Here is a 27,585-nt window from a genome sequence, read left to right on the forward strand (position 1 = left end):
GGAGAGGAGAAGCTAGTCCAGGGATTAAAGCTGTAAGGGCCAACCTGAGTGCAAGCCACTCCACCCACAGGCTGGATCAGGCTCTGTGTGGGTGGAGTGTGGAATGGTTGAACAGCTGAAGTCCATCCTTCCAGTCTGAGGGCAGTGAATGGGGCTGCTGCCTCATACAGAGTTTAAGTGGTGCAGGGAGCCTCACGCTGGCTTTCTACACAGAGGCTAGCCACTCGTATAGATGCTCAGGTTCCTGGGTGGGGTTGTACGGTCCATGCTGCAGGGGCTTCACTGTTAGTGTTTTTCAAGCTAGCTAGATCAAAGCTAGCTCAAGCTGCATAAGCTATAGTCACACCTCTGACTGCAGTGTAGACATACTCACTGCCCTAAGCACACTGCAAGTATCCACTGCCCTTTGACTTCAATGGGAGCTGCATCTGCCTATTCCAGAGCTCAACTTGGTCCTAAGAATGGAAACGCGTAGATAATTCCAACCCCTTATACAAAGCAAAGGCCTTACTTGTGGTGAAAATAGTCTGGATTATCTTGCTCTTCAGGGCTCTGTTCAGTGCCTGCAGCTTCACTGTGTACTGGGTGGACGGGCTTAGGTCAGACAGGCTGTAGGAAGTTGCCTCCGGTCCCAGCATGACTTCCTGTTGGAAGAATAAATCCTACAGAAACTCTGAAATGAACAAACCCATGGACTGGAACTGTTGCATATTTTAGATTTTCAGCTGCCTTTTTATGTAAATTATTGATGGTATTTTTAACCGTTTCAAAGATTTATTATGAAACTTTATTCCTACAAGATTTTTACCAGACTAACGTCCATAAGTTGTATAAGAAAGGTTGCCTGGAAACGAATGTTTAATATTATAATGTTTAAGTAGTGTAGTTTAAAAGCAAGCATGGTAGAAGTTAACATGGCATATATATACATATCATATTCTCCAGCAGGGGCGAAATTCATCAAAAATTAAGCAGGATTGTCCTTTGTGGTATGTCCGTAGATGCCACGGAACCGAATTTCCAAACGTGACAATTTTGGACAACCATCTTGACATACCTAGACAAGGCCTGATGTTCAGAAAGTGCTAAACACCCGCCCTCTGAAAATCGAGTCTTTAAAAGTGGCTCAAGTTGAGCACCCAAAATCACTAGTCACTTTTAGACACACATGCCTATTGCCTTTATGCCATAGACTTTGGATGGCAGAAGGCAGCTGCTTGCTGTCTTATTTTTTTCCCTATTGCGGAGAGAAGATAGACTATATGTTGTCTAGGCTGCAGCTAAGTTTTCATTATTGGCTCCGATTCAGGAAAGCACTTAGACATGGTGCTTAATGTTAGACATGTGCTTCAGTCCCATTGACTGGCATTTTCTGAGCAGCTCTACCAGCATGTCTCCCAACTCAGAATTCCTGGGTTAGATCCAAGTGCGGTACCTTGACTTTGCCATCGATAGACTCGTAGATAAGGAGATAGCCGGTGACAGAAGCCCGTGGAGGCCTCCATGTCAGTACTGCTGCTTCTGACTGGACCTCAATGGCATTCAAATATTTTGGTGCATCCATGCCTAAAGGAGACAAGATACAGTGAGTGCAGTGCTGGCTTGATGGCAGCAGACAATGGAACCTTTGGCTGCAATGCTGGGGAAAGGCTTGACACTGCACCTGTAGTGAATTTGGTGAAGACCGTCTCACTCTTCTGAGGTCCCTTTACTGCATAGATCCTCAGCATATATTCAGTTGCAGGACGAAGGCCATTAAGGTCATATTCCACAGTGTTCCCAGACACCGTCTGAGTAACTTCTGGATCTACACAGCGAACACACAAAAGATGGGAACAGAGAACTTTAGTTTGGGGGCCACTAGAAGTCAGGGGGTCGGTTGTAAGTGGCGAGCACTCCTCAGAGGGAGGCTTAACACCAGCGCTCCGTTCAAATGTTCACATCCTGAGCTAAGGGCTGACCGTTCATTGGAAGGAAACCCATTTTTCGGAGGTGTTTCGGGACGAGGATGAAGTAAGGAGAAGCAGTGGCTCAGTGGAGTCATTGCCTCAACCCACACCAAAGCTGAATGCAAACTGTTAACTCTACAGTCAATTCCATACAAAAGTACTAGCGCCCCCTGCTGTATGTGTTGAAAATAACAGTGTGTTTTCTCTTCGCCTCAAGGATAACACAGATACAGCTCTGCTGCTGCTCACCACCTGGATTAGGGACTGACAACTTACTTAAATGAGGATGCTGTAACATGCTCCTAACCAGCCTTCACCCCTCAAATTCAACCTTCCTCTCCCCCTTCCCAGTTGCTGAATCCAGTCCTGAGCACCACTCTCACCGACTGCCCTGTGGTCGAGCTCAAAGACGCCCCCCACTGACCCTTCTTACCATCCTCAGCAACGTAGGAGATGACATAATTGTCCACTGTGGCAATCGCTGGCTGCCAGACTGCCAAGGCCTCAGAGTCTGTGATATTCACTGCTACCAGTCCTGATGGGCTGTCCAGAGCTGAAAGGACAGATAATACCATAATGAGGGAATTATACATATTAAGGGCTTTCCTGCTGCATATAATATGTTGTGCCAGGCACATAGTGAAAACTGCGCAGACACTGCTGCCCTTGCGTGGTCCTCTTTGGAATGTGGGGGGGGGGAGGGGGGGTTACTGGAGAGATGTCGTGCTTCACAGAACAGCACTGCTGCAGAGGGAGGTCATCATGGGAGAGGATTAAACTCATACCAAGAGGCTGGCAGGGAGAACGAATTATTTTCAAAGTCTCAGTTCCACAGGCTCTCAGATAATACTCTTGACATCATCCATCTTGGGGCCTCTTTCAGACCTGATACCTTTTTCTCCTCAATGCTCTCAGTTCCAGACAGGTTCTTGGGGAAAACTCACACTACCGAGGCTGGGGAAAGGACTGAATTGATGGCAACGCATGGCCATTACAACCTTCTACAGACCTCTAGCCACAATTGTTTTGAATCACATAATCTGCTTTTCTACATTCTTTCTTGTGGGGATTGCATCTTCCCTCCTTTTCATGCCTTCCATCAGAGACCTTGCACTGGGACCATTAGCTGCTCCCAAGGGTGAGGGATATGAAGTATGACCTGGCCTCCAGTGCTGAGTGCATTGCCCCTTCCTCCCAGTGCTCTGTATCCCTATGAGCCCAGGAGAATTATAAATCAATTAGACTGCAGGTGGTTTCCAAAGGGATGTGGGGGAAACCCTATCCCTGGTTTATTTAAAACTATGCTAGACAAAAGAGAGAAGAGAGAGAGGATGGTTTTCTGGGACTCAGGAGACCCGAGTACAATTCCTTGTGCCACCCCAGACTCCCCGTCTGATTGCGGCCAAGTGATTTAATCAATCTGTACCTCAGCTCCCCATCTATAAAAGTGGGCTAATAATGCTTTCTTTCTGTTTTTCCTGTTTAGACTAGAAGATATCTGAGGCAGGGTCTGTCTCTCACTACAAGTTGGTACGTGCTTAGCAGAATGGGGTAGTTAAAACATCTAGACTCATCTGCAATACAAATACAAAGAATAAATAACCAGTAGGCAAAATACAGAAGAAAGAAATCCTCTCGTTAGTATCAGGGGATAGCTAAAATGTGACTTGGTTAGTGTTTTTCAATTCTGATTTTTATGAGTCTTCTGTATGACACATGAACTTGAACAAACTTACTGGGACCTTATTTCTTTTGGGCATTACCTGTAGTCAGAATTCCAGAGATAGGCTCGCTTTCTTCAAATCCTTTGATGGAGATTATACTGACAGTGTAGTCTACACCTGGGATCAGTTTCACCAGCTTGGTCCTAGTCTTGGTTCCATCCACTGTCACAACATTTGGAGTACCTAGGAGCAAACCATATGTCAAGGCAATGATGAAATGATGTTCCAGCTCGTGTTTAGGCTGTGGTGCTGTGCTCCAAACAAAGGACTTCATTTCCAGTACGGAAATAAGTTTCATGGAATCATAGAAATGTAACGCTGGAAGGGATCTCAAGTCCAGACCCCTGCATTGAGGCAGGACCAAGTAAACCTAGACCATCCCTGACAGGTGTTTGTCCAACCTGTTCTTAAAGACCTCTAGAGATGAGGATTCCTCAACTTCCCTAGGAAACCTGTTACAGGGCATAACTATCCATATAGTTGGAAAGATTTTCCTAATAACTAACCAAAATCTCCTTTGCTGCAGAGTAAGCTCCTCATTTCTTGTCCTACTTTCTGTGGCACAGAGAACAATTGATCCCCATTCTCTTTATAACAGCCCTTAACATAACTGGAGACTATTATCAGGTGCCCCTTCAGTCTTCATTTTTTATGACTAAACATGCCCAGTTTTTTTTATTACTCTTTCCTCATAGGTCAGGTTTGTCATTTTTGTTGCTCTCCCCTAGAGACTCTCCAATTTGTTCAGAACTTTCTTAAAGTGTGGTGCCCAGAACTGAACACAATACTCCAACTGAGGCCTCACCAGTGGTGAGAACAAAATAGTTACCTCTCCTGTCTTACATACAACACTCCTTGTTAATATGCCCCACAATGATATTAGCCTTTTTTTACAACTGTATATTGTTGTTGACTTATATTCAATTTGTGATCCACTATAACCCACAGTTCCTTTTCAGCAATACTGCTCCCTAGCCAGTTATTCCCCATTTTGTAATTGTGCATTTGATTTTTTTCCTTCCTAAATGAAATACTTTGCACTTGTCTTTATTGGGTTTCATTCTGTTGATTTCAGACCAATTCTCCAATTTGTCAAGGATGTTTTGAATTCTAATTCTGTCCTTCAAAGTGCTTGCAACCCCTCCCCACATGGTGTCATCAGCAAGTTGTATGAGCATATTCTCCATTTTCCAAGTCATTAATGAAAATATTGAATAGTACCGGCCCCAGGACCCATCTCTGTGGGACTCCAGTGTATCGTTGATAACTACTCTTTGACTACTATCTTTCAACCAGTTTTACACCCACTTTATAATAATTTAATCTAGGTCACACTCCCTTAGTTTGCTTATGCAAATGTCATGTGAGGCTGTGTCAAAAGCCTTACAAAAATAAAGATAAATCATGTTTACTGCTTCCCTCCCATCCACTAGGCTGGTAACCCTGTCAAAAAAAGGAAATTAGGTTGTTTTTGCATTCTTGACAAATCTTTGTGGGCTGTTCCTTATCACCCTATAATCCTCTAGGTGCTTACAAATTGACTGGTTAATAATTTGTTCCAGCATTTCCCAGGTTAGGGTTGAAGTTAGGCTGACCTATCATTCCCCAGGTCCTCTTTGTTTCCTTTTTAAGGATAGGTACTATGTTCATCCTTCTGGGACCTCTGCTATCCTCCATGAGTTCTCAAAGATAATTGATAACGGTTCCGAGATTACTTCAGCTAGTTCTTTGAGTAACGTAGGATGAATTTTGTTAGGCTCTGCTGACTTGAATACATCTAACTAAATTATATATTTATTAACCTCTTCTTTCCCTATTTTGACTTGTGTTCTTTCCCCCTTGTTGTTAATATTAATTGTGTAGAGTATCTAATCACCACTAATCTTTTTAGTGAAGACTGGAGGAAAATAGGAATTAATCACTGCAAACTTCTTGATGTCATAAATTATTAGCTTTCCTTCTCCACTAAGTAAAGAACCTATACTTCCCTTCATCTTTCTCTTGCTCCACTGTATTTAAATAACCGTGTGTTATTACCTTCAATATCCCTTGCTAGGTGTAATTCATTTTGTGCCCTATCCTGAGTTTGTCCCTCCATGCTTGTGCTATGTACACACAGGGCCAAGTTTCCCTCTTGGTTAAACCCACTGACGTCAGTAAGATTGAATGGGTGAAAACAAGGGAAAATTTTGACAGTTGAGGATCAGTAAAAATAGTCTCCCTGAAACATAAATCAAAGGGGCTGGTTTATTCGTGTTTTTTTCCCCCCTAGTGGTCCGAGTGCCAACATTGGAATATGTGTAAGGAAAAACGAAAATCTTGTGCATGTGCGCTGCCATATTTTCATGGGCAAAATGGATAACTGTCCCGTGCAAATGTACGTATTTGTACATGCAATTAAATACAAAGAAATCAAAGAGTCTTGTTGTATATTTGGACCGCTTTGGTTTGTTTTCTGATGGGAGGTGAAGAAAGGCCAGATATCTATTCAGAGTCTCTCTTCGGCCCACTTAATCTCAGACCAAGACACAGTGCATATTAGCCTGAGAGGTCCTACCTGCATAGACAGGGACTCGGGATATTTATTTATTCCAAATTCTGGTCCTACTCCAACAAAGCATTTAAGCACATGGTTAATTGTATGCTTTTGAGAAAGCCCAATGAGTTCAATGTGACAACTCATGTGCTTAAAAGTTACATATGTGCTTTGCTGGATCAAGGCCTAAATCTTAGTTGAAAAACCAACCCCAGTTATCTGATGGTGGTGGTTTCCCATTTTGTAGTTTCCTATCTCCTTCCTGTTCTGTTCTGTAGGACTTCCAGGGTGTTTCTTTTAGTCCCTGGTAGGTGCTCTTCACATGCTGTTAGGTAATCTTTCCACCCAGGGGTCCCATGAGTTGTGCTAAAGTCTATTACTCATCACGGAAGTCTCATGAAAAAGACAAGTTTTCCATTTGTCAGTGAAGCACTAAAACAGAGAGATATGGTGGATGGAATGAAACATCCTTAAGGGATGTTCAAAAAAGCGTTGACTTAGAAAGCACAGTTAAAGCCACAGATGACATTTTAAAAAACAAACTATTTTCAATCTTCAAGGGCCAGCTTTTCAAAGGTGCTCAGCATGATGCATGCAGGCTGAAGTGCCTAGGAGCCAAAATGGGACCTGAACTCTTTGGAAAATCTGGCTCCAATTATGGGTGCTCCTGAGCCCTCGGAAATCTGGCTTTTTTGCAAATCTGGTCCATGGCATACTAGATATGCCATTCATACAGTACGTCCACCCACTGGAACTGGTTAAGTGCACAGTAATTGTGCCTACCAGCTGCTGGCTAGCCAGAGAATTGAACCTCTGTGTCCTTCTAATATGGAGGCTAGACTGCTATGTACCAAGTGACTGACACCAGCATCACCATAGTCCCTTCCACTTGCTCTCTACTCTCTTTTACCAGTGCACCCTTGTTCCTTTCACTACCCCACCACTTCCTCACCTCCTGTTATGGGGATGTATGAAATCCGGAAGCTCTCTACTCGGGTCCTTGGAGGTGACCAGCTGACTGTGGCAGAGTTTTCAGTAATGTCAGAGAACGTGAGTGCCTTGGGTGATCCCACAGCTGCCGGTGGAGTCAGAGGGAGAGGGAAAAACACACCACACAGACACAGAGAAAGAGTTAAAGCATGTGCTTATCAATCATTTTTTGTTGGAATAACAATTGACCTCAGCCTTCTGTCCCAGGATCTGAAGCTATAACTATCTAGTTCAACGTAACGTGAGAGAAAGTTCCACACAGCTAAGGGTTTTATTACCCGCTCAGAACAATCAGTCCTGATTTTGTTTTCCAATAAAGTTACAGCCGTGTCCAGCCTCATAAAAAAGCTATTAAATGTATTCATATTATATATTACTTTATTAATAGTATATTGCAGGGAATAATGGCAATTGCAGGGGTTATGGAACAGATCCATTTTTTGGTTTGCACTCTATATTGCACAGAATTTGTTCTAGCCATTATTTTCTCAACCCAATTGCGCTTGGTCTATTTTTAGTTTTTCATTGAACATCAGAGGCAGCCCATCCTTACACCCTGAAAGCATTTGTGCACAGCAGCCTTCAGACATGGAGAAAGCCCTCTCTCATGGTGCCAAGTCCCAAGCAGGCAGGAAGCCCACAAAAGGTCTTGAATCTGCAGTCTAGGTGCAACAAGGCCTCCATCCTGCGAGAGGTTGAGTGCCCTCAACTCCTGCTGATACCAAAGGGAGTGGAGGACGCTGAGAAACTTGCAGGATCAAGCCCCAGATAAGATCACAAACTCCAAGTAACTCCTAGCCCAAGTCAAAATCACTGAAGGTTCAGAATGCAGAGAGAACACAGTACCCTCCCCCCCCCCCCGGCACCAGGGGGAGTCCCAGCTGTGCAGTGTGTAGAAGAAACCATTCACTCCCTGTGGTGCAGCACTGTTTTGGACTTTATTTCTCTCTCTGTAATGGCATGCAGAAGGGAATCAGGGGCAGCCAGTGGGACCACAACTCCCTGGATCCACTAGGACAGGAGGCAATATCACCTGTGGTGTGGCTGTGCAGCTACCCTGCACCCTGCTTATGAAAACGGGGAGGATTCCATCACCTCGACCCCAGAGTAGAGCCCCCGGCTGAAAGCCGCTTTAACGTGAGCTTTGCATGTGAAAGCAGCATTTTACCCAGGGAGCAGGAGGGGAAAAACACATTCCCTGGCTGGGAAGTGACTGGATATTTAGAGCCAGAGAACAAATCGTTTTGAGGGAGGAGGACAGGGAAGGAATTCTTTTGGCTTTCATTCCTATGGATAAAACCACTGCTTCTTCTTCTCTCTCTCTCTCTTTCCAAAGCAGGGGCCATCACTAAGCAGAATTTAAAGGGGCCTAGGCGAGGTATGTACTGGTTGAGAGCAATGCAGCCGATGTTTCGACTGCAAACTCAGTTGGGTCGGAAGCCGTCTTGTTCTGTACAGCGGTGAACGCATTGTAGGCACTTAACAATAAGTAAGAATAAGAATATTCACTGGTTGGTGTGTACACAGCTGTAAATGCAACCAGTTGACCTGGGTTTATGGCTGATTTGCATTGCCGGAGCAACACAAAGCAGCCAGAGCATAACAGTGAATATGGCCCCATATATATTTTTGCATAAGTGAAACCACTGGGGGTAGATAGGTCTTATGAGAGATGGGGAAACAGTGACCCTTTGAGGCTTTGGTTTCTCTCTCTCTCTCTCACACACACACTCACACACACACAGAGGCCCTTTAGTTAAAAGCCTGCTGCCCTTCCAACCCTGTCTCCTAATAACTTTGTATACGCATTGGCTGGAATCAGACATGTAAATCGGACTGCATGCACCACTTGGATAAGTAGAAAAACATGTGTCAAAGAGATTCAGTCTGAAGATGTGTTCTAAATTTTTGCCAGTCTGCGCAGTGTTTTAACCAATTAGATCTTAAGTGTGATCTGATTGCGATGAGGGCTCCCAGCACTGTGGGGTGACAACACCTGGCTCTTGAAAGTTCACGTTCAGCGTTTCAGTCCTAATCTGCCCTTTTGTCTAACAAAAACAACCCTGATCATTGTTAACAAAAATAAATAGCCCACACAAGAGAAGTCCATTAGCAGAAGAGTGACAAATACCAAACACGAGCTATATGAAGACGATTAGTGGAGACAAGCCAGGGTATATGGTGAGAGGGAAAAAGAAAGAGCCTGTGGGTGAAATGGCTTGCAAAGAAAGAGTTTGCAGGAAAAGGAGTCATAGGGGGTTGTGACTTCCAGGTGCTCCTGAGAGCTCCAGCAGCAGGGCACTAAATCAACAGAAGGGAAAGGAAAAGAAAACAACCTGCACTCCACTGAGAACTGTAAATTATCTCCACAGCTTGCTGTCCACCTTGGGCTGCTGGGTTTGTTCAAAAACAAGAGCGGGGCGGGGGGGCTTAAAGACAAAGCAAATTGGGTTTGGTAAAACAGCACTGCACCAAAAGCTGCTGCTGATTTAGCCATCAATCCACAATCTGAGGGAAACAGTGAAGAAGAAAAAACATGGATGAGACAGAGCTGGAAATAATATCGATTTAGTTTTGCAATTCCAGTGAATTTAGTAGCTGCTGAAAGCTGATGGATTGGTAGCCCTGGAGACTGAGAGCCTCTAGTGGGACCAGATCCTGACATTCTTATGCATGGGTGAAATTCATCCCTGCCAGGAGTGCCTGAGTACCACTTCAGCCCCACCTATGCCCTATTCTGAGCATTTATGTGATGTATGGCCTGGATGGTGCCTCTCTGCATGGGGCGAATTGCACCCTCTTTGAATAATCCCACTGTCGTCAATACTGGACTAGACCCTTGAACCGCAGCATAGGTACAGCATGGGCAGTGACAGTGCAAAGCATTTCAGGTTCACTTCGACTGCCAGGGAGACTCTGTGCCACGCTAGAGGGGCCACCTCGTGGTGTGAAGGAGGAGTTCAGTTTCCAAACGGACACTTTATTTTTGGTCTTTCCAGCTTTTGTTTCAAAACAAAATGTAAAGATCTTTTTTATACCTCAAATTATTTCTTTTTGATCATTTTCCATCAAATCTTTTTGAAATTTTTCATTTCATGACATTTTTTGATATTTTGACTTTTGCTTCCTATTTGGAAGGGAAAATAATGGTGAAATGTCAAAATTCCTCCAAATATTTCTTTACCATCGTCGCAGAAATGCTATGAAAGTCTAACAGACAGAAGCTACTAACTCAAAAAGCTAATTAGGTTTCTTGATGGCATTGGCTACTGTTGCTGGAAGTGGCATAAGTGGCAGCCTAAATCATTTAACTGGGATTCTGTGGGCCAGGCTCTATTATCAGTTATCCATGGGCTATTTATGGGGGTCTGTCTTCTGGACTATTAGCTTCAATAGCTGACATGCTCCTAAATCTTTCTGCCAGGACCGAATCAGAATGTAGGCATGAGGAAATTTATAACTGCCTGTGGTTTACCATAAATATTCTGTGAGTCAGTGAAAATGGGGACATGCTGCTAAAACCTACAGTTGACTTTAAACAGCACCCTCTCTCGAGAGTCAAACCCGTGGGTTGACAAAAGGCTGTCTGTGATGGATTGATGTTCTGCGTATTGCAAATGTCTCGGACCGTAAGTACATTTGCTGGCTGTTCGTTTAAGGAACATGGTTGTGATCAGTTAGAAGCTGGTCACAAGTGTGCATTGCCCCTCAACCATGGGGGACCAGTTAGATGAATCATGGTGCATGCGGTCTCAGTGGATGCTTTCCAACACTGATCTACCATTGGCTCTTTTCTTCTCCAAACACCGGCTAAAGGTTATCAAGCCAGATTTAGGGCCTGATTCACATTTTCATCAAGACCCCTATATACCACTCTGGCAGTTTAAAATGGCCTGGATGTGAGAGTTTATTCCAGGGGAGATTTGAAAGGCACACACGGGAGTTAGGCACCCAGGAATCAAGCTTCAGGATCATGGCATTGGCATTACTCCATTTCTGCGCCAGGTTAATGGAATTCTGCCTGGGTAAAGTTGGCATGATACAGTGTAGAATCCAGCCCTGGTTTTTTTTAAGCAAAATGGCACTAATAAACTCTTGTGGCTGCCTCTTTCCTTGGGGATCCCATTAACTGTAAGACTCAGCTAAATAAGCACTGACACCTGGGTACTGTACTCACAGTCAAGCTAATCTACAGCGTCCTCTATTTGAGGACTTCAGCGCACTCCCCAGACACTAAAGGGCTTGATCCTGCAAAATGCTGAAGACTCCTGTGAACTGCTGAGCATCTTTAGCGCCCATAAAAACCAGTGTGAGTTGAGGGTGCTCAGCACCTGGCAACCTTGCAAATCAAGCCCTAATTGAGTAGCCTCTCAATAGCCCTGTGAGTTAGGTAAGTTTTATCATCCATCCTTCAAAGGTGGGAAACTGAGGGAAAGTGAAGACAACTGACTGTCCAAAGTTACGGACAGTGCCTGCAATAGAAGGCAAATCTCCTGTCTCCCAAACCCTGTGCTCTAACCACTAGACCATGCTGCTTGTCTTCAGATAACAAGTATGAAATAACCCTCCTTTTGTTTTATTAAATATGGTCAACAAGACCAAGCAGAAGAGTGTGCTCCATCAGATGGAGCAGATTGCAAAGAAAAGAAATCTTGGTGAGAGTTGTTGGGGCAAAGGGCTTTTAAAAACTTTGTGAGAAGTCAAACTGGATGTGAGAGGGACAGAAATGAAAGAGACAGACATGCACGTCATGCTTTTCTCCCTCCGTTGCAGAGGCAATACCTGTGGTAGCTACTACGTTTATGGGCTGGGAACGTCGTCCACTGATAAGTCCATAGAGTTCAATGTCATACTTAGTACCCTCTTTCAGCCCTGTTATATCTTGGGTGCGTTCATGGCCTGGCACTATTAGTTCCCGTGGGTCAGACTGCCTGTCGGTATCCCTGATTTTAAGAACAAAGCTGTCGAAGACCCCATCATCTGCGGTCCAAGACAGACGGAAGCCATCTGGGGTAGCATCTGAAACCAGAAGGTTGTCGACCTCGGGTTCTGCTTCTAAAAAAAGGAGAAAATAGCAGTAGGAAGAAGAAATTAGATTCCCCGCCCCCCCCACCCCCCAACACACACACCAGTTCATAGTGACCAGCTCTAGGTCGGGTCAGAGCACGCTGCAAAAATCCAGCCACAGTTTAAAGAAATTGGAACAATCTGCTAGCTATAAAAAAGAAAAAAAAACCTTTGGATATTCAAGAGTTATACAGGTACGGTACATGATATATGTGTGTGTGCGTATAGGAGTGCCCAACTTTTACAATACCCCAAAGCAGAACAAATATCTGGATACAGGCCATTTGCCCCGGTCATAGAATCATAGAATCATAGAATATCAGGGTTGGAAGGGACCTCAGGAGGTCATCTAGTCCAACCCCCTGCTCAAAGCAGGACCAATCCCCAATCAAATCATCCCAGCCAAGGCTTTGTCAAGCCTGACCTTAAAAACTTCCAAGGAAGGAGATTCTACCACCTCCCTAGGTAACGCATTCCAATGTTTCACCACCCTCCTAGTGAAAAAGTTCTTCCTAATATCCAACCTAAACCTCCCCCACTGCAACTTGAGACCATTACTCCTTGTCCTGTCCTCTTCTACCACTGAGAATAGTCTAGAACCATCCTCTCTGGAACCACCTCTCAGGTAGTTGAAAGCAGCTATCAAATCCCCCCTCATTCTTCTCTTCTGCAGACTAAACAATCCCAGTTCCCTCAGCCTCTCCTCATAAGTCATGTGTTCCAGACCCCTAATCATCTTTGTTGCCCTTCGCTGGACTCTCTCCAATTTATCCACGTCCTTCTTGTAGTGTGGGGCCCAAAACTGGACACAGTACTCCAGATGAGGCCTCACCAATGTCGAATAGAGGGGAACGATCACGTCCCTCGATCTGCTCGCTATGCCCCTACTTATACATCCCAAAATGCCATTGGCCTTCTTGGCAACAAGGGCACACTGCTGACTCATATCCAGCTTCTCGTCCACTGTAACCCCTAGGTCCTTTTCCGCAGGACATGCACTATTGAAGATGCTAATAGTAAAAGTGATGTTTATTTGTTCTCTGGCTTCCACTCGAGTTACCCATCCTTTGCGAGTCCTTTATGACAAATAAAAACAAGCCATTGTTAACAATCTGCAGCTGTGCCTATACCGTTGCTTGCTTCTCCCGCTTTGATAGGAGCACTGTAGAGGAGTCACTAAAAAGTTCCTTCATTCCTAACACTTATTGCATGTGGTTCTGGACTTCTTGATGCTTCTGATCTAGACTACAGTGTCCACTCTTCCTTTGGAATCAGTGCTGAAGCAGCAAGGGGAAATCAAGAAAATCTATATCCACAATGCTGCACACTTAAGTCCAAAGAGGTTTATCTAACACCCTTAACAGAGGAATCCACCTAAGAGGATTCCAGCAGTTACCTAAGATGGTTTCTCACTATTATTGTGGTTACCTGCCTCATAGGGTACTCTAGGCATCACTAGCTATAGCAATGCTACCAGAATAGTAACTGTTTAACAGTATCTCCAATGCGGTTGTATTTTTCACAATAAAAGGTCCATATTTATTTTCTCACCAACGTTCAGCCATATAACTCTGGCTTTGCTGGTGCATGGAATGAGCAAATCCTGTGGCTGAGACTTGGTGAAAAGAAGCAACAATTGTTCAATAAGGCCAAAATGCAGCTGGAAAAACTCAGCTACGATGAGAATGAGAACACGGGCAATGCTTTGTTAAGAGATGCCCAACGCTATTGGTTGTCATGATCCTCTTGTTTATTTTCTGTGTGAGATTGGCATGGAGAATGAAGGGGAGGAGTCCATGGGCGGGAAGCCCAGCATGACTCTCCTGAATGGTCCTGTTGCATAGACAATTGAAGAATATCGAGGTACCTGGTGGCTTATAACATGGTGAATTCGTCTGGTCTCCTTTCTCCAGCTAAGGGTTCTTTCAGGGAGCAATTTACCCCTCCACCCTGTTCCACTCTTCTCCACTGGACCCCACAGAGACAGAACATAAAGAGAATACCAAGAAACGTAGAAATGGGATCACATTAGTGAACCTCTCAATCATGATGAGGTATGTGTAGCCATGATGAAAAAGGATATGCAAAAGCCATGGTTTGTTTTGCAAATGGATTGCACACAACATCTTCCAGGTGAGAAGAGAAGCATGAAAGAGAGGACGGAAAAGAACAATTTGCCCACGATAATATACCTGTAACAGCCACAGTGCTTAGGGGCTTTGTTTGGTGCCCCTTGGCAAAACCATAAAGCATAACCTCATAGCCAATGCCAGTAATAAGGCCTTTAAGTTCCAGTTGCCGCTGGGCTCCTGTAAGGAGGAACTCCTGTGGGTCCAGCAGCTTGCCAGAATCCACCACGATTACTAGAAAGTTGTCAAAGGCATTCTCCGATGCCATCCAGGACACCGTGAACCCATAAGGATTAATGTCAGAGACAGTTAGGTTTTCCAGTGGGGGCATGGACTCTAAAAGAAGGGAAGGTGCAAAAAAAAAACAAAAAAGAAAAGAAGCAAAAAAACATTGCAAGTTAGACAGTGTCACAGCTTCCAGCAAACATCAATCACAAGTTTCCCCCGAAAACCATAAGATTTAATGGAAATGCATGGCCACTACAGCAAGGCTTTAGGCTCAAAGGAGCCTAAAAAAATTAGGTGTTCAATTCTCACTGCATGCCAATGGGATTTGGGTGCCTACTTCCTGGAGGTCCCTTTGAAAATCCCCAACCCTGATACTTAAACAAGTTTCTTCAATTTCACATGCACACAGAATCAGTTGTGAATAATAGAGGTTTACGCTGATTTGAATAACACATCTATTTCCATCCTCCCCTCTCCATCACCATTGCTTTAGGGACAAGCCTCAATTTTCACATATCTCACGACTTCACAGCAGTATCGCCTGCTTTTCTTTCCAATGGTTGACCCAGTGGAACCAGGGCTTAAACCAACATGGGTCACTGCAAACGTAAGATCTAAACAACTGAAGGATTTTTTACTTGGAGAGATTGTGCTAACAACAGCTAGTGACAGCAGGTAGTGGCTGAAGATCAGACTGGCCAAAAATCTTAATAGCCAACAGTTCCTCCCCTCTCTCCCCTTTAACTGGTATGTTGACAACTTAAAGAGATTCCAATACAGAATGCTTATTCCGGTAGTTTTCAGACCAAAAGGGCACTAGTTTAAGTTCAGAGGCATAGGGCCATTGGTTCAAAAAAGGTCAGTTTCCATTTCGGCACTAAAATTAAGTGGCCAGGCTATCAAAAGAGCCCAATCTGTTGAGCTCATCTGAATATCTGGTCCTAGGTGTCACAGGTCTAGCCCGGATTGTGGGTGCTCAGCCCTTGGCAATCCGATCCTAAGCTTTTTAAAAATCTGGCTTTGCTCTCCCATATGGCCCACTCATGGAATCTTGCAATCCTTCCTCAACATGATCACTTACTACAGTGGAAGTTTATCCCTAGTAAGAGTTGAGTGGATTTGGTCCTTGACTTCCTTCTTTCCTTCCTTCCTTCCCACCGCCCACAAAATAATCCCGCCTGCATTTCAGTATGTGTGACTACAGAAAGAGCATTGAACAGTAGAGATGGACCCAAACCAGAAGCATGGATCTGAAACACGCAACTCAGGCATCTGAGAAAGTTTTTGAGCTGAATTCTACAGCGTAGGCCATGTCTACGCTTGGAGGTCGGAGTGCAATTCCCAGCTCGCACAGACATACTTGTGCGATTTCGCATCAAGCAAGCACACTAAAAATAGTAGCGTGGCTGTGGTAACACGGGCGTGGTAATGCGAGTAGCAGCAAGTGGTGGTGCAGGCTTTGCTCCGAGTACAAACCTACCTGTAGCCCACAGGCAAGAACTAGAGGTGGCCAGCCCATACTGCTGCTCGCTGCTACCCATGCTATCATGGCTACACTACTATTTCTAGCTTGCTGACTTGATGAGAGAGAGAGCAAGTATGTCTGTATTAACTGGGAACCACATCCCTAGCTCCAACTGTAGACATAGCCTTAGTCTGATCCAGGAGCTCAGATACGGACCCCCAACTTCCAAACTTTGGGAAAGTTTGGGGTTTTGATCAGAATCAGAACTTCTAGGCTTGAGCCCATCTCTACGAAAAAGCCACATGGCTCTTCAAAAACTAGGCATGAACAGTGAAGTATTTCTTACTATTATCAAGGGAAGGACCCGAGAACCAACTTTGGGGTGCCCCGTGGCCTTCTTGTAGGAACTGAGACATTGTTTCCCTCGTTCTCCCATCCATAGTATTAAGCCATTTAAAATAATATATAAGTCCTCGAGCTTTGATGGCTGCATAGCAATGTACCAAAGGCTTTGTTAGAATTTGATGCATGTGGAGTGCATGACGTGGGCAGATCAGGTGCCAGCTCTTAGCAAGGCTTTAGGCCTCAGCCGAGCACTGACAAATTCAATGCTGGAAACCAGTCTGTTTTACCTGTGCGTTAATATGGTTTAGATGGGTATAGGAATGATAACAATGTGTTTAGACTTTATGAAATGCTTGTAAGTTGCTGCATGCACTAATCTCACTTAGAATTTCTTTATCACATGATATAAGTTAATATTTAAGTTTTTGCTGTGTAACTGTAAAAAATGTTTGCTCTGAAACTGTGAACCCAACCAGGAGGGTTCATTTCCTGTCCATCAAGAAGGCCTAAATGGGATGATTTAGTTGGGGATTGGTCCTGCTTTGAGCAGGGGGTTGGACTAGATGACATTCCTGAGGTCCCTTCCAACCCTGATATTCTATGATTCTATCAAAACTAAATGGGCCATCGTAGGACAGCACAATACAAAGACTTTGCTAATTACTCCCTACACCCATAAAGAGGCTACCTGCAAAAGGGCTAGTTCCATTCTGGAAGAAGGAACTAAAAATAGCTGACAAGAAAAAATTTCATCTCTTTTGTTGTTTGGACTCTCACAGGACACAAAAGAGAAGCAGAGGTCCCCAGGGTCAAACTGGGTTAGTCCTAAAAGACATTCAGAGCTGACAGATTACTACAACGGTGTCACCTTCTGAAACCATAGACTGTAACTCATTTGTGTGCACATTTGCCCACTTTAACCTTGCATAATGACAGGTTTCAGAGTAGCAGCCGTGTTAGTCTGTATCTGCAAAAAGAAAAGGAGGACTTGTGGCACCTTAGAGACTAAAATTTATTTGAGCATAAGCTTTCGTGAGCTACAGCTCACTGCATGCATCCGATGAAGTGAGCTGTAGCTCACGAAAGCTTATGCTCAAATAAATTTTAGTCTCTAAGGTGCCACAAGTACTCCTTTTCTTTTTGCTTTAACCTTGTAATAACTCTTTCGTTTCTTTTCTTAGTTAATAAATCCTTAGATAGTTGACTATAGGATTGGCTACAAGTGATGTCTTTGGTGTTAGATCTAAGGTACAAATTGACCTAGGATAAGTGACTGGTCCTTTGGGAATGGGAGTAACGTGAATATTTTGTGATCTAAGGTGTATAGCAACCAACTGTCACCCAGTCCAGCTTGCCTGGGTTGCAAAATAGACTGGAATGCCCAAGGGGACTGTCTGTGACTCCATGGTAAAACTATTACTGTAGTTAGGAGTTCATACTTTTACTGAGTCGGTGAAATCTAAGCATAGAACATACAAGCAGTTCGGGGTCTCTGCCCTGCTTCTTGACACTCTGGCACTCATGGTCATGGTGCAGACAGCATGGCAGAGTGGTTTAAGGGAATTACACTAATCTCCTACTGAGCATCCCCAAGATATACTGGATCCAACCCCTCATGGGTTTGCTTTGCTGGAGCCTTGATAAATAAATAAAGGATCTGAAACATTGAAATTATTTTCTAGAAACAGGTTTACATGAACTACAGGCAGACAAGAATTTGTTGGCTTGCAGGAAGCATAGCATGCTTACCCAGATCTGAGAAACTTGCCTTCAAATACAGCAATGCCACATTTGCTATAGGGAAGCATCTGTACTTTGGAGAAGCAAAGAACAGGACTGGAGAAGGCAAACGTTGGTTCATTTGTAACGCGCTATCATCAGGGCGGGAGGTCACAGTCAGCATCCTTGGGACTTCAGTGAAGTGCATGTGCAGACTGCTTTATTTAAGGGAGGCTACCCTAGCATAGTGCCTTTGCAGATGGTGTTACCTCTGTGTATTACTGGAGTGAGGAGGAAAAGGAAAGCTAATGAGACATGAGCTTCTGGATGCAAGCACATGCAGGACGGCTGTTTGGTCGAGGCAAAGCATACAAAGAATGGAGAGAAGCTGTAGTGACAGCCTCTGTTATTGTAATATGATGTGCAAGGAATGCTTAGTCTTCAAGGAGTATAAATGGACTGCAGGCAGCACGATCATTCATGCATGACTGCCAGGTTATTATATTAGATCTGATCTGAGTAAAGAGTGAAACAGCAACAGAAATGGGCTGAATCTTGACGTCTTCTCTTACTGCCACATGTAGAGGTTCAAATAGGCAAAAGGGTGCCTGAAGTCCTGGCCCTTTCAATTGCCACGTGTCGTGCAGAAAGGAGATGCCCATCTCACAGATGATTAGAGTTAATCAGTGGAACTGACCCAGCAGGACAGGTGGAATTTTAAAGGCCAGGGCTGCTCTAAATATCCAAGAGTTGAAATGAGGCCTAGAAGGCATTCAGGTTAGATAAATGAGCCCATGAAGTTAACCTTATTTTTTCAAAGCTCGGTGAGGGAGGTTAATTGCAGCTGAAGTTAGGAGTAAAGATTTGGATGGGTTCTTAATTCACCTGAAACAGTTCTCCCCTCCCTCGCCCTAAAAATGGATGATCTCTTTAAGTGTCAACATTACTCAGTTTCACAGAGAAACAACCGTCACAGTTCTCTCCTTTCCTGCACATTAATCAATGTTTTTTTCTTTTTTTTTTTTTTTTTACAAAAAACAAACACACAAAGCAGCAGCCTTTAAACGGGTACCTGTCATGACAAAAGCAGTGAGGGGCTCTGTGTGGACCCCTGCATTGGTGGTGCCCTGAATGTTAATATCATAGCCAGTGTAATCTGCCAGGCCTGAGATGCGAGCGCTGCGGGCCCCTCCTGACACCGTAAGCTCCTGCGGCGCGTGGGCTGCATAGGAATCTCTAACATTTATAACAAACTTTGCAAAAGGCCCATCTCTCGCGGTCCATGAGAGGTTGAAGCTGTCGGGGGTAACGTTTGTGAGTGTGAGCGTGCCCAGCTGTGGCTTGGCCTCTGAAGGAAAAGGAACACAGGTGAAGAGAAAGCATTACTTAGAGGAGGGCAGTGCTTAGAAGCAGGAGAGAGTTATGGCTATTTAAGGGTATAGAGCAACATCGCCAGCCTTTACCATCTGCTGAGCAATGGCTGAAGAAATAAGGAGCTGGGCATTACAAATAGCCATTGACAAGGGCTTCCAATTTAACCTCTTGCAGGTGTTTATTAGTTTTAATTTTTTCTTGCTCTTTTTTGTTTACTGGTAAATAGATTCAATTGTCTCGCCTAACCGTGGGCCTGATTTGCAGGGGTGCTAAACACACACAACTCCTCATGAAGTTCAAGGGAACTGCAGATGCTAAGCACCTCTGAAAATTAGGCTCTCAACGACTGCACAGATCTGAACCAAGACTTTACTTTTGCAGAAGGCCAGCTCTAAGGTATGGCACACTTCAGGTTAAAGTGCTTTACCAACAAGGTCAGCATCATTATCTTCACTGTCCAGATGGGGAAACTGAGGCACAAATGAGTGAAGTGATTTGCCCAAGCTCATACAGCAGGCCAGTGGCAGCACCCTATCCACTAGGTCACACTGTGGACCACTGAATGGAGGACACAAGATCACTGCAACCCCCTTTTTCAGGCCTTTATAATTCTTCTTAGGGAAAAATATTCCCTTTTGGGATAAATTTCATTCTCATCCTCAAAGGAATAACTTTGGAAATTGGAGCCAAATCCATCCAGCTTTCACATAATTCAACAATGAAGAGTCTATTTAAACCCCATTTGTTAAAATGTTTTGGGGACATGAAAGTGTTGGTTAAATGGAGTCAGTGATATTCAGGGGGAGTTATTGGTTAAGTGACTCACTCTGGGGGACATAATCATAACAACAGAACAATTAAAGAACAGAGAGAGACCTATAATTAATTGACATATGAACTGACGCAAGTTACCGCAATTTACCCACCCAAGACTTAGATTAAATGGGCCAGAAGAGTTTGTTCCCTATCCACACTGCTGCCTTGGTCTAGTCCAGGAGCAGGGACGTCTCAGTGACCCCAATTAAGGATGCATGCTGGGACTGTCATCATGCTGCCATCTAGTGACCAGCAGAGCCAGCATGGTCAGTAATGAGGTTGTCATGGCGTGAGCTCGGTGCCTGGGGAGATGGCGGAGGAGATCAAAAAGTATTCAAGATGCAAACATACATAAGGGAGAACGTGGTGAAACCAGGCACGGCGCTGTCAGTCCTGCATGCAGGTTGTAGAGAACAGTCCTTTCCACCCTGAACCCGAAACGGGCACATTCCTTCACATGCCATTCCCACCGAGCTCAGGCAGGCCCACGACATGGCATCCAGATTTCAAAGGTTACTACATGCAACACAAGTTGAAAATCTCTCTCCAGGCAAGGCTTAGTGAGTTCCCAACATCCTGTAGTCTCCACCAGTGTTGGAAAGGCTCTGGCATCCACCGCAAGGCACTGTGGTGCCCATTCCCCTACAAGACTCACTGGCAACCGTGCAAGTGAGAGTGTACGGGGCCGAACATCAAGAAGGGATGGACTTCCTTTTCAATCCCAGCTCACTGCTGGGGGGATGTGGAAAGATGCCAGGCAGAAAAAACTCTTGGTACCAGCACTGAATAACTGGACCACACCATGCAGTTCCTGTTGGTCATTTAACATGCTACCCAAAGCACCAGTAAAAGATACAAATGCCATGAGAGACATTTGACTTTTACAAACAAAGAACCAAAATGGCATGCAGTTGCCTTTCTGGTATGACACAGACACAGTGCCCATTCCCGTGATAAGAAAGATCACAGGCAAATGAAGAGAGAGCGTGTGGAATGAACACAAAGAGTGTTCAAAGTCAAATGCAAAGATGTTCCAGAGAATCATCTGGAGCAATTTAGTTATATATACAGAGAGTTTGCAGATAAGTGTATATATAAATAAACCAAAGGTTTAGCATTGTGCTTCCTTAATTCTGGGGACACTTTTCAGCCATTTCCAAGGTCCCAGATCCGCTTCTTTCAAAGCAGTCTCGGATTCAGCTTATTCCAACCTGTCCCCATAGTGACCCTTCCTGTAATTTACTAACAAGGGTCATCTAGATGAGGAAAAGTGAGGTCTCTTTGGAGCCACGTTCTAGAGCAGTTTGGTGGATAAGAAAAGAAAGAATAGAAAAAGTAAATCTGGAAGGTGAAATACCTGTGGTAACCAGTGCTGTCAAAGTCTGAGCACCTTGGCCATCAACTAGACCATGCAGTTGGACAGTGTAATTAGTGGTGGCTCTTAGGTTGGTGATTACAAAACTCCGTGAGGCCCCTGGCACTGTGTGCACCAGGGAATCCAAAGGCAAGTCAGAGTTTATAACTTCTAAAACAAAGCGATCAAAGGCAGCATCCTGAGCTTCCCATGTGAGGGACACACTGTCTGAGGTAGCGTTTGAGACAGTTAGTTTGCTAAGGAGAGGTTCGTCTACTAGAGGAAGAAAAACAAATGGAAATGTGTCGGAATTATTAGAACCAAAAATAAAATCAAATAAAATCAATGTCAGAGGAGTCAGAAATGGAAAAGACCTATTTAATCACATTTTCTGCACCATGACCCCTGTCATCTTAGCCAAAAGCTCACCAGGATCCCCCTCTCATTTAGCAGAATGAGATGGGCAGCATGATTTTGACCCACTGACACCTGTTTGCAATCCTGCTGGGGGTCATGATCCCCAGGCTGAGAAACCCTAATTCATCCCTCTGCCAGGATACCACTCCCCACCTACAAATGTATCTGCTATTGACTTGATCACAGATACTTCATATTATGCTGAACTGCGACTGGCATCCTAAAGTTCCATAGAACTGTCTGTCAGTCATGTCAGCAGCAGCATCACCTTGTTACAATTCCTCCAACTTATACGGATTTTAAGATAAAGCACGGACTAGTCCTTGCAATCTGTGAGGAGATATAACCTGCATTACTTGTATAATCTCTCACCAAATTAATGTAGGCACCTTGTTTTGAGATAACTTTGTGACCAGCTGTCCCGATTTTATAGGGACAGTCACGATTTTGGGGGCTTTTTCTTATATAGGCGTCTATTGCCCCCCACCCCCGTCCTGATTTTTCACACTTGCCCTCTGGTCACCCTAGCAGAGAACCATTTGCATATGAGGTCATATGAATGGAGTCAATATGGGTAATAAAAGATTACTGCATGTGATACAGAACCCTCCCTTGAGTAATCCATCTACTTTGTAATTTGCTGGTTTTCTACTTCTAATTTAATTTTGCGCACATACAATAGGATTCCTTCTTTCCTTGGAATGGCTGTGCTACAGAGATCCAGATGTGAAACTTCAAGCTGTTCTAGGTGCTAAGAATAAAATCCATACCGATGCAGCCAGCCAGCCCAGGGCCGTGAACCACTTCAGTCCCATGTAAAACCTAATCTGAGGTCTTAAATGGGATTAAATCTTAAATGGGATTAAAATAGGGCGTCGGCCTTACATAATTCCTCTGCCGTGGAGTCAGTTTCACCCAAACCCCATTCAAAAAGAAGAAAAAGCTTTGCCTATACATCTGAATAACCCCCCTAAATGCAACGTAACAGGTACGAACACATGTTGCCGCACTGAGGGGTGCCTAGAGAAGTATTGGCTCCATGCTCAGCCCCTGAGCAAACTTGTTGGGGTTCTCTACCAGAAGCTGCCCCTGCTCGGATGGAGCCGAGAGGAAAGAAAGCTGATTATTTCTGTTGTGAATAAGAACATCCCTCATCGCCGTGATGACCTTTCCCTGCACTGGACAGGCGGGTTAAACATAATTGTACAGGTTAAAATAACGCCTGCAGCTCTTCATCAGAAGGCGTTGTAGGGGGAGGTAGAGGATTTGGTGCCGGGGGGTTGGCTGGGGAAGGTAAGGGTGGGGGAAAGGTAAGGTCCTGTAAAGAAGAGTTCGGAGAAAGCGGAGTGAGTATGTGAGGTAGGTTTATATACCTGTAGTAGCTGCAACACTTATTGCCTTTGTGCGGAAACCATGCGTGCTCCCAGAGAGGTAGACAATAAAATCAGTTTTGGGGGAAAGCCCTGAGATATGAGCAGTCCTTAAGTTGCCTGAAATGTTGTACTCCATGGGCTCCTGTAACCTGCTAGAATCAATAATTTCAATGGTAAAGGTCTTGAAGGCCTCATCTGTGGCTGTCCAGGAAAGGTTGAAGCTTTCAGGGGTAATGCTGGAAACCGTTAGTTCACCAACTTCGGGTTCTGCTGCTAAAGAGGAAAACAAAAGGAGTGAGAATTAGATGCCCCCTCTGAAGCCGTATGTTCAGAAATGCTGTGCTTGCATCTGCAGCTACCAGTGTTCTACGTTGAAAAGAGGAATGGAGGGTTCGAATAACAGGTTGCTGCAAGCGGACATGAGCTAAGGGAAAGAATGTCAAAAAGAGAAAGCGTCTAACAGTGCTGCATAAATGAAAGCTGTAAGACTGCAATGGATGTCCATGCTTCTGAGCGCAGCCAAGCATCCTTGAGTATGTCTTCACTGCAGCTGGGACCATGCTCCCCAGCGCAGGTAGACAGACACACACTACCTCTACTTAATCTAGTGTGCTAAAAAGAGCAGTGTAGCCGGGGTAGCATCGGCAGCTGCCCAGGCTAGCCACCTGAATACCAACCCACCTGGACCCTCTGGGTACCTACTTGGATGGCTAGCCCAAGCCTTCACCTATGCTACCCCCTGCCACTCTGCTATTTTTAGTGTGCTAGCTCACGCCGAGCTAGGACATGTCTGTTTACCAATACTGGGAATCACATTCCCAACTGCAGTGTAGACGTACCCGTTGAGGTCTGAGCATGAAAGCAGTTGTGTAAGAACACACCAAGGGCCTTAAAGACCTGGAGAATACACTTCACTGTTTTAAGATACGCTGAAACTAGATCCATGGCTTGGTCAAGGAAAAAGGGTCGAGTTTCATTTGAGCTTTTCCTCTCTCCCTTCCCGATTAAAACACACAAAAGTTGGCATCTAGTCCTGGAGCTTGACCCAAAGTACAAAGCTGTGGTAGCTCCCTGGGGCTTCCTTCCCTTCTGCAGACATCCCTGACAGGCCCCCAAAAGGCACGAAACATTCTGACAATGGAAAATCCCCTGGAAAGAAAAGTCTTGAAAAGCCAAGTGGTGAGTGTGACTGAAATAGAAGGGAAAACCCCAGGAGCGTGTCATCTGCTGTTTCCAATAAACTAACAGAGACTGAGCAATGGCTAAGCCACACTTCGGCAGGACACTGTTGGTATGGCTACATGGCAAGCAGAAATCCGTGGCAGCGAGTCTCAGAGCCCGAGTCTACAGATTTGGGTTTGCTCTACAGTGCTAAAAATAGCAGTGTAGCTGTCCAGGCTTGAGTTGGGGTCTGTTTTCTTTTTAACCCCCTAAAGATTACTTTCTCCACCTCAAGGAGATTTATGTCCACTGTGACTAGACTATAATCCGATATCAACCCATACTCAGAACTCCTGATGGAAGCTTTTAGTGAAAAGTCAATGGCAGTATACAGCGCAAAGCAAGCAATTCATGTCATAAAAACCACTCTAGCCAAGCCAAGCCACGTAATGCACCACCGCAAAAAGCAAACAGTACATCCTCATTTCTGTAATTCAGTTATAAATTTTCCTAGTTCCTTCTAGCTGCTGGATAAAATGTGCTCAGAGAGAGCAAACAAGAGTAAATCTGAGCCATCCTCCAAGCTAGAGAGAAGTTGCAGCAGGTTACAAAGGACTTTAAGGAAGGGTCCTGTGAATACTGTCTGAAACAGATCACTAGTGCATCTGAAGGAAAAGCCACTGTGTCACAGCCATTGTCACTGAGTAAATGAGATATAGAAAGCCCCATTAATTATAGTCTTTCTGAGTATCTAAAAGTGGCAGTGGCATGGAACAATCCAAGGAAGGATATATTTGACTTGTTACAGTAGAAGTGCACTGGGTTGCAGGAGATATACTCCTAAGGCATAGCCAAATGAGAGTGGCTGCAATCCATTGCAAGTACAGAGCAGGTAGTGCAAATAAAAAAAAATCTGCAAGGTGAAGATGAGGGACAAAATCCAAATTGGAAGGGAAAGAAAATCAAATATCTGACTGGGCAGATGGAACACATGGTCTAGGTTCTCTATATCTGAGGGTTAATTATTTAGAGTTTTGTAGATCATTAAAACAATGTTATTTTTTATTTATGAGAGATAGGTCTGAACCAAAACCATGGAACATCTTTGAGGGATGCAAGATCTGGTTATGAATGTGGAGACTAGTGCCCATCTCTACTTTTCATCAACCCAGATACCATATTTACATCAGTGAAAGGTGAATGCATATCAATGAAAGGTGTAGAGATGAGTCATACAAATTACTTTCATTATTATTGATAATTTTACGCAATTTTTGGTTGTGTAAGACCTGAGTCTCCTCTCACCTACACCAGCTTTACACCGGTGTAATTCTGTTGACTATAGTGGAGTTACTCCTGATTTACACATTGTGAGAGCAGTAACAGATTCATACTGGTTAACAGCCCAATAGATGAGATCACCTATTAGCAGTAATTCCATATTGTTTTTTGTGCTTTGTTTTGAACATAACTTTTGGAATCCAAGAAACACAAGTGCTCATGGCCTTGAATATCTGGGCTATAAAGTCAGGTTTTCACAGGACAACGTCTGCTCTTTCTGATCATGTGCAATGGACATTTGGGTCTTGCAATTAGTTCCAACCAGAGAAGTGAGTAAAATAAGCAAAAATAAGTTGTTCTAAGGACAAATGGGAGCTCCTGAAAGCAAATGACAGCATGGTGGCCCTGAGACTCTCACTAGAAAATCTGATCATCACGAGACATTTCCAGGCATGGTATGTTCAGCCAAGCTTTGATAAGCCTTGAGGATTAAGGGTGCTCATGCAAAAGAGTGCAGACATCCAAGCTCTCACTGGACACTGCAATAGCACTGGCCTATATGCCTCTCTGCAAAGAAAGAAGTAGCATGGAAACTGATGATTGAATTAGAAAGGGTACCTGTTGTGGTGTTAACAGAAAGGGGTTTGGTCCTGTAGCCCTGAATCACACCATAAAGGGTGACAGTGTAGGGCATGTTAGCCTTGAGGCCAGTAACATTCACAAAGCGTAGGCTGCCTGGGACTGTGAGATTCCGAGCTTCTTCTGGATTGTTAGGCTCCTGCACCTGAATGACAAAAGTCTCATAGGCCCCTTCTGCGGCTGTCCAGTTGAGTTGGAAACCATCCCAGCTAACCTTCGATACTGTAAACTTTCCGAGCTCAGGTTCCTCCTCTGAATAAGGACAGAGAGTCAATTAGTTACTCAAATTACAGATTAAAGTAACAAATAATTGGGGTGCTACCTGATGACTTTCCATGCTAATGAATTTCAGTTATAATTAGTGTTCCTATAGATGCACTATAACACACACTTCTAGATTTATGACAGGTTTCAGAGTAGCAGCCGTATTAGTCTGTATCCGATGAAGTGAGCTGTAGCTCACGAAAGCTTATGCTCAGATAAATTTGTTAGTCTCTAAGGTGCCACAAGTCCCCCTTTTCTTTTTTCTAGATTTATGTCTGTCCTTGGTAACTCAGTGGAAAGCTTCCTTGAGACTTGGCAATGCAGAGCTGTACAATAAGCAGAGAGCAACAATAATAAATAATCATTTGAATACTATAATATTTCATGTAGGAAGCAGCTTTGGAGCTTAGAGCGTTTTACAAACATTAATTAAACCTCCTTGTGAGGCAAGTCAGTATTTCTAGAACCATCTTACAGCTGCCATTAACAATTCAGTGTTTGCTACTCTAAAGTGATTGTGATACTGCTGTATTTCCTGTTCCAAGGTTAGACAGATACAGAAGTTCCCGTAAGTACCAGGGCTGTGAAGTTTATGTTTTTAATGGGGTCCACTTGAGGCAAGGTTGGTTTTGTTTGTTTTCAAATAATCAATTCCTAATTCAAAATGACAAAGAATGAATAGTGGTTTCTTTGCCCGTACATGCCCATCTTTAGAGATTTGCCCTAATTGTGGTTAACACAAGTTTAATGAGGG

At 44.2% G+C, this 27,585-nt stretch overlaps 1 protein-coding gene and 1 long non-coding RNA gene across 23 annotated transcripts in view; one reads left to right on the top strand and one right to left on the bottom strand.

Annotated features, from left to right (window-relative positions):
• LOC119563837 overlaps positions 1-27,585 on the top strand; it is a 55,915-nt gene that overhangs the window by 16,232 nt on the left and 12,098 nt on the right. The window lies entirely within an intron of this gene.
• TNC (tenascin C) overlaps positions 1-27,585 on the bottom strand; it is a 154,475-nt gene that overhangs the window by 8,220 nt on the left and 118,670 nt on the right. For 5 of the 17 annotated variants that reach the window (XM_043530083.1, XM_043530084.1, XM_043530085.1 and 2 more), the window contains 7 exons: positions 11,982-12,254; positions 7,162-7,284; positions 3,713-3,856; positions 2,383-2,502; positions 1,664-1,807; positions 1,436-1,566; positions 512-644 (listed from right to left, as the gene is read on the bottom strand). In XM_043530083.1, the coding sequence (XP_043386018.1) occupies positions 512-644; positions 1,436-1,566; positions 1,664-1,807; positions 2,383-2,502; positions 3,713-3,856; positions 7,162-7,284; positions 11,982-12,254 (1,068 nt within the window). Of the gene's footprint in view, positions 1-511; positions 645-1,435; positions 1,567-1,663; positions 1,808-2,382; positions 2,503-3,712; positions 3,857-7,161; positions 7,285-11,981; positions 12,255-14,458; positions 14,732-19,224; positions 19,501-21,699; positions 21,973-23,486; positions 23,760-26,546; positions 26,820-27,585 lie in introns of all 17 variants that reach the window. The other 12 variants (XM_043530074.1, XM_043530077.1, XM_043530076.1 and 9 more) reach the window with 6 other exon arrangements.

Source organism: Chelonia mydas, chromosome 16, assembly GCF_015237465.2.
Source record: "Chelonia mydas isolate rCheMyd1 chromosome 16, rCheMyd1.pri.v2, whole genome shotgun sequence".
Taxonomy (NCBI): domain Eukaryota; kingdom Metazoa; phylum Chordata; order Testudines; family Cheloniidae; genus Chelonia; species Chelonia mydas.